This window comes from Pyrus communis, chromosome 2 (assembly GCF_963583255.1).
Source record: "Pyrus communis chromosome 2, drPyrComm1.1, whole genome shotgun sequence".
Lineage (NCBI taxonomy): Eukaryota > Viridiplantae > Streptophyta > Magnoliopsida > Rosales > Rosaceae > Pyrus > Pyrus communis.
In genome coordinates, this window is record NC_084804.1 from 17414563 (window position 1) to 17427669 (window position 13107).

The following is a 13107-nucleotide window of genomic DNA, read 5'->3' on the forward strand; positions in this document are numbered from 1 at the left end:
ATGCGCGTGGGCTTGTACCTTCTGCACTGCGGTGTCGCTCTTTCACCGACACCGTTACCCTCCCCTTCATCCAACGGTGTACGTCGAGCCTTGGAACTGAGATCGTCATTGATTGGGCCACAGTCCGGCGACTGGACACGCCGCATGGGAAGCAGCGCGTGGCGGACGCTTGATCAACACTTTATCAGTTCAGTCTTGTCCCCATATGAGTGGGTCCGCGAATTCAGTGTCTGACTTCGTGTCACTTTTTGGTTGTTAGCTGGAAAGTGTTTGTCTGAGGTTGGACGGACACGGTACGACGAGAATCCGTTAACTACGTCGAGGCCGTAATTGGCGTCAATTATTTTGATTGGACTGAAAAGGAGAGGCCCAAATTCAAAATATTTGGGCTGTGCCGTTTCATTTGAGGATGTGGGTCGTTTAGCTAGGTTTGGGATTCAAAGTTCAACCACTACAATCTGCAGAACAGGCATGGAAGACACAAGGACAAGTGACGTTTTAGGGGAATTCAATCTTGGGTTGTCTGTTGAAATTCAATTTTGTTTTTGAGTTCATTGTGTTAGGGTTTTGTTTTTGGCGGCCGACGAACAATGCCGGTGAAATAGTAGCGTCGATGACGACAGCTTTGGATAACCAATATGGATTTTTTTTCTTGGGTACAACGGAAGGAAATGAAACTCTTGATCTCACAGTGTTCAAGTACGAGAGGAGATTGATATATGACCCTTACTATATCTGTATTGAAGAGATGTGACAAAGATGATGATTGCGCAATGTCTTAAATTAGATTCGCAGACATCTATTTTCCATCTGCATACATTTCTCCTTATGAAATTCGGGTTTGGGTTGTATTGGTTACTTGGGCTTTGATTTAATGTTTTTGCTTGGAGATTTTTTTGTTGGGGCGTTTTACGCCTCGTTTTTAAATGTCATAGACTAAACATCTATTCTTTTTGCAAATTTGATTAAACATTTTCCTTCCAATTTTGATACTTTAATTTTATTTCATTAGAAGTCTATTCATGTTAGCATTCCCTTTTTTCCTCAATTTTTATGCATATCTTATTATGATGATTTAAGATGATGTAACAAAACTCATTGTTAAGTATGTTTGGTTATATCAGTACATTTGATTATAATGGTACATTTAGTTACTTGGTACATTTGATTTTTTGGTCCATTTGACTTCTTAGTACATTTGAATTTTTAATACATTTGAATTTTTGGTACATTTAGTTTTTGATACATTTGAATTTTTGGTACGCTTGTTTTCAAAACATAAGTTTTATGAATTTTTGTCCTAATAATGAGGAATTACTTTAATCAATTTTTATTTTTATTTTTTTATATATAGAAAGAGTCATTAATAATGTAAAAGTTTAAATTACTTTAATTAATTATTTTTTTTATAGAAAGAGTCATTAATCAACAGACAATAGCCATTTTTGTTAATTCAAAATTATATGATTTATCGTTATTATTTAGCATTATGTACAATAATAAGAATTTATCTCCGATCAACTAAAAGTTGTTCCAGAGACTTATCTACCAAAAAACAAGACTGTCTAGTGCATTGTGTATGAATCAAACATATTTTTAAACATTCCAAAAAGATGAATATTCGTTTTTAATATAGTTTATAATTGGGTACGTTTTAATTCGGGGTTGGTACGTTTTCGTTTGACATTGGTACATTTTCATTTAATATTGGTATGTTTTCATTTGGCGTGGTTTACATTTAGATTTGAAAAGTTTAAATTTTTAGACTTAAATACAGTTTAAATTATTTGAAATATATAGCAAATATTTAAATATAAATTAATTTCAATTAATGTGAAGTAGTTCAAGTCTGAGTATTTTAATCAAATGTTTCAAAAGCTTAATAAAAAAACTCAAAAAGCATAAATATTTAGTTTACAAAAGTCTAAAATGAAGCATCTAATTCTAATTTTCTTTTTTTTTGTTTTATTGTAAAGTAATCTTTGCTTGTTATTGTTCATTGGGTAGGGCATATGACTATTGGGCTATGCTCATTCTTAGGGGTGGAATTTTTTTTTTTTTTGCCAAATGGCCGTGCCATATCGATTTTGGGCCAAATTTTTTGTGTCAATTGGTAATTGTACGGTATTGTACCGTACCAAAATTTCATGGATACCATTACCCAGGAATTATCGTATCAAAGATATAATATAATATAATATATAATATATAAAGTATATAATATATAATTATATTAACACATATTTATAATATTCCATTACTTGCTTGATTTGTATAATGAGTATAGGGGGGTTCTTCTACTACCATTGTTGCTCTATTGGAAGATGTGGAACTAAATGAGGAGTTCATAATTCAAGCTTGTGGAGGTGATGAGAACAAAATTGAAATGATGAAGGAGCTTATACAAGAAAGGAGTGAGCAACGTCTTTTGGAGATATCAAATGAAATTGATAAGTACTTCACTGCTCCTTATATTATCATTATTGTTGGTGCCTTTGATCTCTTGAGTTGGTGGAAATCAAACACAAAAGAGTTTCCAATTCTTTCACAAATAGTCAAGGATATCTTTGCAATCCCCACTTCTACCATTGCTAGTAAAAATGCATTTAGCCTAGGGAGGAGGGTTGTGGACCCTTTTAGGACATCCTTTACTCCTAAAATGGTAGATGCACTAGTGTGTACTAGTGATTAGTTTAGAGCGGATGAAGTAAACTTCTACAAGGAACCAACGGAATATATGCTTCAATTTTACAAGGAAATGGAAGAAGTGGAAACAAATAAGATATGCTTAATTTTTTTAGTAAATTTGTTATTAAATGGTTTGCAACTTTAATTCTTCTTGCTACTAATATGTTTTCTTTGTTTGTCATGTAAGCTTGACACAAGCTCAATCTTCTACAAGTTCAATGCCTACTCCAAAAGCTTCGACATCTCAAACTTGAGGAATTGATCAATGGATTTTACTTTTTGAAGTTTAGTTCCAATTTTCATTTGATTTGAAACTTTAACTTGTATTTGGTTTGTAAACTTCTATTTGGATCGTAAACTTATATTTGTTTTGGTTTGTAACTTCTATTTGGAGGATGACTAATATATTAATTTAGGCTACAATGTATGAGATAAAGGTACAAAAAAAAAAATTTTGGCCTTGAATTGGGTTAAAAAAACAAAAATAGATTTTGTCCCCAAACAAAGTGGAAATTACTATTGCCATATCATGCCAACCGAACTATTTGGCAATACCGAACTTCGGTATACTGAAAGTTTGGTACGGTAATGGTAATAGATTTTGCCAAACTAAAAGTTTGGTACGATAATTGGTACGAGAGTTTTGGTACGTTAACCATACTGAACTCATCCCTACTCATTCCTCCAAACCTTGCTCTGGACTTTCGCATTTAATTGGGCATCTATCTTTTTGTTTGTTTTTTATTAATCTAAAATCATATTAGATAAAGGGAACTATTATTAGCACTCCAAAATTTTTATCTACACTCCTTAAAAGTGTATTTTTTTTTCTTCTAATTATAGAAAATACGGAATGCAAAATGAGATTTTTGAAGTGCTGATAACAATTCCCTAGATAAATTTTATTTATCATTGCATTTCTGACTTGTAAAGCAAGTTCCAATCCGTGTAGTAGGAAGGGCAATCACATTTACGTTGCTAATTATTTGCAGATTAGATGATAAGGCTCTAATGGAATGATAAAAGAATAGTAATAATAAACTAAATTTATTATAGGAGCTTTAATGGAAAAAGTTTCTTCAAACTTTTTTTAACAAAAAATTACCTAATAACATTATTTGATGAAAACAACTTGAGTTTTAATAAAAATGAAGAAAGTTTAATATAATAAAAAAATCTAAAAAAAGCTGACGCGTGGGACTCGCACGTCCCCCTTTCTCTAGGAGAGGATCCTCTCCGGACCCGAACCCCTCCGGATCCCCAGATCCTCCTTCTTCTTTCTTTTTTGCAGTTTTGCTTCTTTTTCTTCTTCTTCATCAATCCTCCTCCTTCAATTCTGCATCTTCTTCTTCACTTTTTTTTTTGTTTTATTTATAGAGAAACTTCTACATGCTCAATTTTATACAACCACAATCGTTGACGACTATTACATCAACATTGCCGATAACCAGCGCTGGAGAGGCACAACGCCAACTCCGGGAAAGCATGACGTCGACTCCGGAAAAGCCACGACACCGACTCCGCCCTTAAAGAAGAAGGATCCAGAGGATCCGAAGGGTTTGAGTCCAAAGAGGATATTCTCCCCCTTTCTCTCTCCCCCACCCTCCTTCACCTCTATCTTTTTTCTCTCTTCACCTATCACCATCATTTCTCTCCTCTTTCACTCTCACCAATATCTCTCTACTCTTTCACCCATCACCATCATCTTTCTTTACTCTTTCACCTATCATTATCATCTCTCTTCTCTCTCTCTCTCTCTCTCATGACACATGTCACTCATTCCTTCGTTCCTTTTTTCTTTTTTTTTTGTTATTATCAATAAAATTTTAATAAAAATACTTTTGATAGGATTTCATTAATAGAAATTTGTTTCTTAAAAATAATAATTTTGTAGGAAAACTAATGAAAATTCAAGTCCTTTTCTTATTATATTAGTTGTTGTAGAATTAGTGGGTGAATGCCCACTCAAAGGAATAAAGACTTGGGAATAGTATTTGATACTTTCAAAAGTGTCATCATTGTATTTGGATGGTTGTTATTACGGGAGTTGCTCTATAAATAGAGCACTTCGTGTGCTATCAAAACACACTGCGAAAGAAAGAGTCAAAGAAATAATATCAGTATCCCTCCCTCTCTTTATCTCTCATTCTTTTGTGCTATAGTTATAGTGTGATATTTTGCACCTGCTTCACTCCTGTCCTTAGCAAAGGTTATCTCTCTAACTTTTGTTTATTTATAACACGTTATCAGCACGACTCTCTAACTTTAACTAGTTCTCATCTCCCTTCACCGAAAAGAAAAAAAAAAAAAAAAAAAAGCTTCCTCCAAGGATTTTCTTGTTCTTCTTCTTCTCTCCCTCACCTGCATGATGTACCCTCGCGATAAACTACTAGCACCATGCTTGCTTCTCGTTCTTAATTTAACAATTACTTATATCTTTGATTTCTTGTTTGGTGTAGTTCTTGATTACTAACCCAATGTTTATTTATGTTAATTTTACTGCGGTCAAAGATGGTGCGGTACAATATCTCATCTTGAGCTGCAAATTTAATTTTATTGCAATTTTAGGTGATGCGGTATAATAGCCCACCATGCTCTGCATATTTAAATTTTCCTGCTGCTTGAGTGGTGTGGAATAATCACCCATTCTATGCTTGTTTCAATGAGAATGGTGCGGTACAATCGCCCTCCTCATTAATCATGTAAATCTTGAGCTTGAAGTTTCGAGTGCTTATCATTTTGGCCTGAAGATCAAAATGAAAAATTTGTAAGAACGGAAGTTCTACTACTATATTCCTCCAGGAATACATATTATTGCAAATTCTTACACATCTCAATTTTCTTTCAGAAAAGAAAATGACAAACTTGGCAAAGTTTGATTTTGTTGCCCTGGACATTACTAGGAATAACTACTTTACTTGGGTAGTGGATACCAAGATCCATCTGGAGGCAAGGAATCTTGGAGAAACCATTAGGGAGGAAAACAGTGCATCATTTCAAGATCAGGCGAATGCCTCAAGTCAGTGGTTGAGTAAAATTATGTGATGTTCAGAATTAGCTGCCATATGAAGCTTTGTGAGGAAACCATCATTGAGGAGGGTATGCTGGAAAATACTTTCAGTACATTTCATACCTCCAACGTGCTCATGCAGCAGTAGTATAGAGGGTAAGGCTTCATTGAATACAACCAGTTGATATCTGTGCTCTTGGCAACTGAACAAAACAATGAGATCATGATGAAAAATCATCAGTCTCGACTTACTGGATCTGCACCATTCCCATAAGTGAATGTTGCTTCCCTCGAAGTGAACGCCACATCCTCTGGTGGCAAGATGATGTGGCCACAAGCGAGGTTGGTGGAACGGGAAAGACAAGAATCATGGTGTCCAGTTTCATAACCAGGTTCCAAGGCATAATTCAGCCTCGAGCTTCAAAAATGTAAATCGCCACAAAGTCAAAGCTCATATGAACAATGCTCCTAGAAACTCTGAAGAAGCCTACCATAGATATGGTGGCAATGGGCACTAGGCGCGTACCTGTCGTACCCCAAAACATTTAGTGTATCTATATCAAGCCTCCCTCAAGGAGAAGGGTGTCGAGACCAATTTCCTCGACCAGGCTAGATAAATGGATATACCTGATCCAGTGTGCGACTTATGAGGGCAGTTGAACACAACCCACCTAGATGTCTCGAACTTCATTGTGGAAAGAGGGAATGAAATGTATCGGTCTGATTGAATCATTTATTCTTGATGTATTTTTATTCTGAACTTGTAGTTTAAAACTCACATTTCAATTCAATAAAAGTGGCATTTAAATTTCCTTTTATTATGAATAAGTTGTTTTTAATTGTGATCCCCTTTACTCAGAAAGTATGGATAAAAACTATGGTTATTCTCAAAACAAGAGAAATGACTGAGATATTTGTCTTGCAAACAGTGCAACTACGCATACAATACTTCGAGATCGAAAGTATTTCTCAAGCTTGATGCTTACAGAAGTAAGGATAACAACAATATCAAGCCAATTAAATGTAATTGAAGGCTCATGAAAAGCCCAAATCATGTTACCAAATGGAACAATATTGTCCATACAGAATGCGTTGTACGCTACTCGATCTACTCGAAATTTGTTGAGTTTTAAAGACATACGTTTAAATGGATACCACATTGAAATGAACAGTGCAGAAAATGTGGAGTATCTATGCATTATCTCCAATGATACCCAGAAACGTATATTGGAGAAGTTGCGTGGTTTATCAAGTGGATTGTATTATACATACATAAAGACAATTGAATCACATACTGTCATGAACCAGAAATTCATTGATTCAAAGGTTTACATGATTTGGCATGATCGTCTGGGTTAGCCAAGATCCACCATGATGCGTAGGATCATTAATAACTCTAATAGACATCCATTATTGAGCATAAACATTGCTATTTCAAATGATAACCCTTGCAAGGCTTGTTCTCAAGGGAAGTTGGTGATTAGACCATCATAACTAAAGGTTGATGCTAAATTCCCATCATTTTTGCAAAGAATTCAAGGGGATATTTGTGGGCCTATTTAACCATCTTGTGGACCATTTCGACATTTTATGATTTTGGTTGATGCTTCTACCTGATGGTCACATGTTGTCTCTTGTCTACTTGGAATGTAGCTTATGCGAGACTTCTTGCTCAGATAATTAAGTTGCAAGCACAGTTCCCAGAATACCTCATTAAGTCAATCCGACTTGATAATACTGGTAAATTTACGTCTCGAACCTTTGATGATTACTACATGACATTGGGCATTGATGTTGACCACCATGTTCCTCATGTCCATATTCAAAATGGTCTAGCAAAAACATTTATCAAGCAGCTTCAATTAATAGCTCGCACTCTGCTCATGAAAACAAAATTGTTAGTATCTGCATGGGGACATACCATCTTACATGCTGCATCATTGGTTCAATTGAGACCTAAAGCCAACCACCAATACTCTTCAGTACAACTCGTGTTTGGGCATTAGCTAAACATTTCACATTCACGAGTTTTTGGTTGTGCTGTTTATGTGCCTATTGCACCACCACAATGCACTAAAATGAGACCTTAGCGTAAAATGGGAATTTATGTGGGTTTTGATTCACCATTTATCATTAGATATTTGGAACCCTTGGCATTGTTGGAAATGTGCCCTAAAACCAATCATATGATGATACTTTATGGACATTTCACATGTTAAACTAATCTAGTTTAATATTAAGGGCAAACATTATTGTTTGAGCCGTCTCGTATAAATGTTATATGCTTAAACGATAAGTCCAAGGAATATGTGATTGGAAGAATGCGATCTAAAGAAGTTAGATTCATGAGACCATTCTTTCGTTGACACATCCTAAACGTTCCTGATCATAGGATTGTCAATTGGGCATTGACAGTCCGTTAAGATCAGTACGTGCTATGTCTTCTCTCAGGGAGAGTGACTAGTCTCGAGTCATTGGTGTGTGTGACATCAAGACAAGCATGTAGGTGCTCAATAGAGAATGAGTTCACTGAACACGATCAACGAGGGGTTCTCATATTCATGTCACATGAGAACTCATGGTTGGGATAATGCAAAGTAGTCCTTTGACCTGAGGCATCACAACTGTCTTGTGGTTAGGTCCTTAATCTTTGATTATGTCAAAGTCACTCCATCAGGAGGGTGTCCACGGCATCGTCGGGGTTAAGCCACTTAGCCATGGAGGCAAGTGAATGCGCAACAAGGGATCTCTAACCTTCAAACTGTTTGAGGGAGAATACTCTATGATATGATTTAGAATCTTTGGCCAGAGTATGAATGAGATGTTGGAATGCGTTCCAAATCACATTCAAGGTAATCATATAAGCACAAGACTCACATTGGATAGTAGACATGAATAAACTATCAAACCAAACAATGTGGTCAAGAGTATTGTATTAGAGAAAGACCGTATTGCATTTGTAATCCTAAACTGAATAGGTTCTCCACCTCTTCTGATTAGCTTGGGTAACCATGACATGCTGCTAGGCGTCAACCATGGTTTGTGGAAGCCCTAAAAGTGTATTATCACTAACGGGAGAATTGAAAGTAAGTTTCAATTCACAATCGATTAGAAAGAGTTTTAATCGCCCACTGCCTCGCTAAAAGGAACCTAATGGATCGTTCACCGAGTAAGGTAGAGTTTGAAGAAACAACAGAGATGAGTAAGAATAATTAAATGGTTTAATTATTTATCTAAGGCTAGGATTAATTAATATGTTAATTAATCAAACGAATAAGTTCGTTAAAGACCTCGGGTTAGTTTTTGGCCGCAAGGCCCAATGGGATTTGAATGTCAAGCCCATTAACTCAAGTTGTATGACAACTTGAATAAACAAAAGGCTTGAAAGCCCAATAAACCCTATGGCCGGCCATGTTAGAAGAATAGGGCATTTGGTCCATTAGGTCACTTATTTGAAGGGACTATATAAAGGACTTTATAGCCTAAAATTCATTAAGGGTTATTTTTGGGGAAAGGATGAGAATACAAGCTCTCTTTTCTCTCTAAAATTTCGGCCACCTTGGAGGGATCATCTAGCAATCAAACTCCTCCAAGGTCACTCATTTCTTCTTCATTATGCCTTGGTGATGAATCATTAGAGGTTCTCAATTTTGGGAACTTGGAGAAACCTTTTCATCCATCCAAATCCATGGATCTAAGATGCAAGGAATGAAGGCCCTCTCTTTGGGTGATTAGCCTTTGCTTATGCAAAGAGGAATCTACAAAGGTATTGATTTCTCAACTCACTTTGTTTTGAGTTGACTCTTGGTTCACCTATCTACTAGGCTTTGAAGTTCATGGGTTAAGTTTTGTTTTTGAGTGCATATAAACATGATTCCACCTTTTAATTGTTAATTGCATGTTGTTGATGTTGCTCAAATGAACTTGTTTTTCACAAATCTTCCTTCAAGTGGTATCAAGAGCCTAAGTTTAGTAGTTGGTGAATCCTTTTGGGTTTTGTAGTTCATAGTTTGTGATTTGAATGTTGTAATTGTTACAAGCTTTATTCTTGCTTCTTTGAATGTAAATTTTGTTAGAAAATTTGTCATCTCAAATGTTGTAGATGTAGTTCATATGAGCATGAATTTTGAAGCTAAAATTTGGTGCCATGTTTTTTGGGAAATTCGGCCAAATCCAAAGGGTGGATTTTTGGGTTCTTGTTTGACTTGTTAAAAGTGTTTTAAAGTGACTTTTGGAACCCCTATGTACCCTAGTATGGTTGTATGTTATTTCCCTTAAGTTTGAGTGGTTTTGGTATGTTTTTGGGTGAAGAATGTTCATGGAGCTCTTATGGGTTTTCATGGATGTTCTTCATTGTTCTTGATATGTTCTTGCCAAGAACAAAAGGTTTGGTGTTTTGATTCAAAGTTTTGATTTATTTCATAAAGTTTTTGTTTTGAAATATTTCTTATGTTTAAATATCTTAGATATTTGTGTTGAAAAATTAAAGAAATTTTAGTGGGTAGGTGTGTAATGATTTATTCCATTTCACACACCCCACTTACAAAACTTTGAAATTTTTTTATATACTTTGCTTCAATGGCCGGCCACCCTACTCAATTAGGGTCCTTGTGGGGCTTTTATGCAATTACATAAAGTTTTGATACTTTTGTGTATTTGTACTTTGACCCATAAGTTTACGTTTTTACGTAAAGGTCCAAAATCACTAAAAGGACAAATTGTTTTGCTCCTTTAATGAAGTTTTAGCTTTAATGGAAATTTTTGGGTTCTAGTTGTAATTACATGAAGTAGTGGACTTTTGTGTTTTTACAAAGTGACCCCAAAAGTTTAAGTTTTGCAAAATGGCCCAAAAGTTGAGGTCATAGCATTTTGGCCCAAATTAGGTAGAGAACAAAATTGTTTTGTCTCTTTAAATGAGAATTGGATTTTCATTTCATTTAGCTCCATTTAAATCAATTTTATGGATACAAAAACCAAATGAAAATGTTGCATTCAAGTTTAATTAGTTAAAGCGTTAATTAATTAAAGAAAGGGTGATTATGAACCTTAGCCTACGATAATTGAGCTATGTGAAAGGCCGTTTCAAATTTGTTTGAACCATGGGAATGTGTAGATTAAATTTTGGTTGTAATTTGATATGATCAATTGTTGTAAAAGAGCATAAGCTCTTCTTTACTTTAAAGTAATTTGATTTGATCAATTGTTGTAAAAGAGCATAAGCTCTTATTTACTTTGAAGTACTCCTTTCTTGTTTTATTCGATATGCATGAAATTGGAGTAGTTGGGTCCAACGCCCTAAGACAACACGCCTTAATGTGATTAAACGCGTAACTAAAATCAATCTCCATCCCTAGTCCGAGATTCAACACAAGGCTCGTGTTGGATCTAATCAAAGGTTCATAGTCATCCTAAGGCCCTAAGGCAACTATATAGTCCATCAATGAATGCAAATCTTATGTTAGTAGTACCATATAGTCTTGCTTTAAAAACCGTTTTAAAAGCATAGTGGGAGTATTATATACTACTAAATCAATCATATGGACCAATAGTTGTAATAGGACCAAAATGTTTTAATTGGATTAAAATGTATGTTTATATGTGATGAGACCTAAAACCCTCAACAAACCATTATTAAGTTGATAAGCGAGAGATGCTTTGAATATCTCTTCGTGGCCTTCCACCGTGGTAGGCTCCAATCGTTTGTGACTTGTACACCGGCTTCACCCTATCATGGGGGAGTACAAAGTGCATGCTTACACTCAGGAGGAGTTTATACACATATGATGAGGTGAGTGTAGGCAACGAGGATGGCCAATATCATATCATTGTGAGGCTATTCTTGAACCCTTTCATGAACTAAGCATGGTGGGAATAACTTAACTAAGTGCAATGGCGCCGATATCATATCATTGTGAGGCAACATTCTCTAGAGGCCAAATAAGATGGGTACTTGCAAGAGATGCAAATGAGTAAGCGTACTCTCTCATTATTATTAATGCTAGCCGATATCGTATCATCGTGAGGTGGGCTTGGTAATAGTGAGCCTCCCATACCCTACTAAGAGTTTCCTCCAAAACTCTCGAATTCCGATGAGGGATATGGAATTTGCCAAAAATAGTGGGTGGTGCTATTTTGATTTAAAGACCCGGATCAAATAGCTTAAAATCAATCAATTTATATTTGTTATGTATTTGTTTACCAATATATTTGCAAACGCTATCCAAAACTTGACAAAGAAAAACCGAACGCTTTAGTTTCCGAACTTGGTACCACAATCCCATAGATTGTCTTGAATGGATTGTAAAAGTACCTAAGTAGTCTCATCCTCACAATCTTCCTATTGATAATGTATCAATGGAAGAACATGTTAGATAAGTCTACCATGAAGAGGACAGTGCAAACTCTAGTGCTTGTCTCTTTGTTACACGAACAAGGAACTTGAGAAGTAAGCACAAAGGCATGGACACTTTATGTGCCATGATTCTTCACTTACAAATTGTTGTATGAAGAAATGAGAGTTTCCTTGAACAACTCTTGAAAGTTTGTTATTATGTTTAGAACATAATGGTTGGTTGACAAAAATAGTCCATTTATATGGACTTATGATGATTTTGAATCATTGAGTGTTGAAGTGTTAAACCACTTAACGAGACGGAAACTAGGCAAGGACTTCACCTTTGTGTCCCTATCCTAATGGTTCACTAAGTTTATTGTAAACTATATAGTGAACAATAACCGCACGCTCTCCAAATCGTTTGATGTGTATAACACATTTGAAATAAGTTTCAAGAGAGATAGTGGGAGTTTAGGGACCATGACTAATGTAGTCAAAAGGGAAGTCAAATGAAGAAAGCAAAAATAACTCCAAGGGAACAAACTTTCTTTATGAATGGACATTGGAAGGGGTATTTGCAAGAAATGTCTTGCAAGTGTCAAGAACGCACCTTTCGAAGGTATTGTAAAATGTTCTTGAATAGTTCAAAACAGTTGGTTCTTCTACTTGAATGTTTGATTCTGTATTAGTAACTATGTTTTACAATTGTTGTAAAAGTGTGCTAATAAAAAGTAGAAGATTAATGAGAGAAGAGAAAGTTCTTCACATTCGGAAAGTGAATAAAATATAGATCTCTGCGAAAGCGGATTGTACTTACTTCCTCATATGAACTACCAAAGAAATTGGAAAATACTAAAGATTGTCTTTACATTCCAATTTTAAGGAACTTGAATCCGTCACTATAGTAGAGATGGATGAATGTTTTGTTTGACAAAACATTGTTCTTTATTAATCAATAATTAGATTATTGTAATTTAATTGGTTGTCTCTATAGTAGAGATGATGTGGTAGTTTAACTGTTTAGAATACGATGATGCTTAAAACCCAAAAAGGTTGCAAGGTAGTGACTAATCCC

General features: G+C 35.3%; 1 protein-coding gene across 1 annotated transcript; it reads left to right on the plus strand.

Annotated features, from left to right (window-relative positions):
* On the plus strand, positions 1 to 2692 carry LOC137724879 (zinc finger BED domain-containing protein DAYSLEEPER-like). The gene is made up of 2 exons (XM_068463534.1): positions 1 to 228; positions 2288 to 2692. Exons 1-2 carry the CDS (start codon positions 1 to 3, stop codon positions 2690 to 2692), a joined length of 633 nt encoding a protein of 210 aa, XP_068319635.1.
* The last annotated feature ends 10415 nt before the right edge of the window (positions 2693 to 13107 follow it).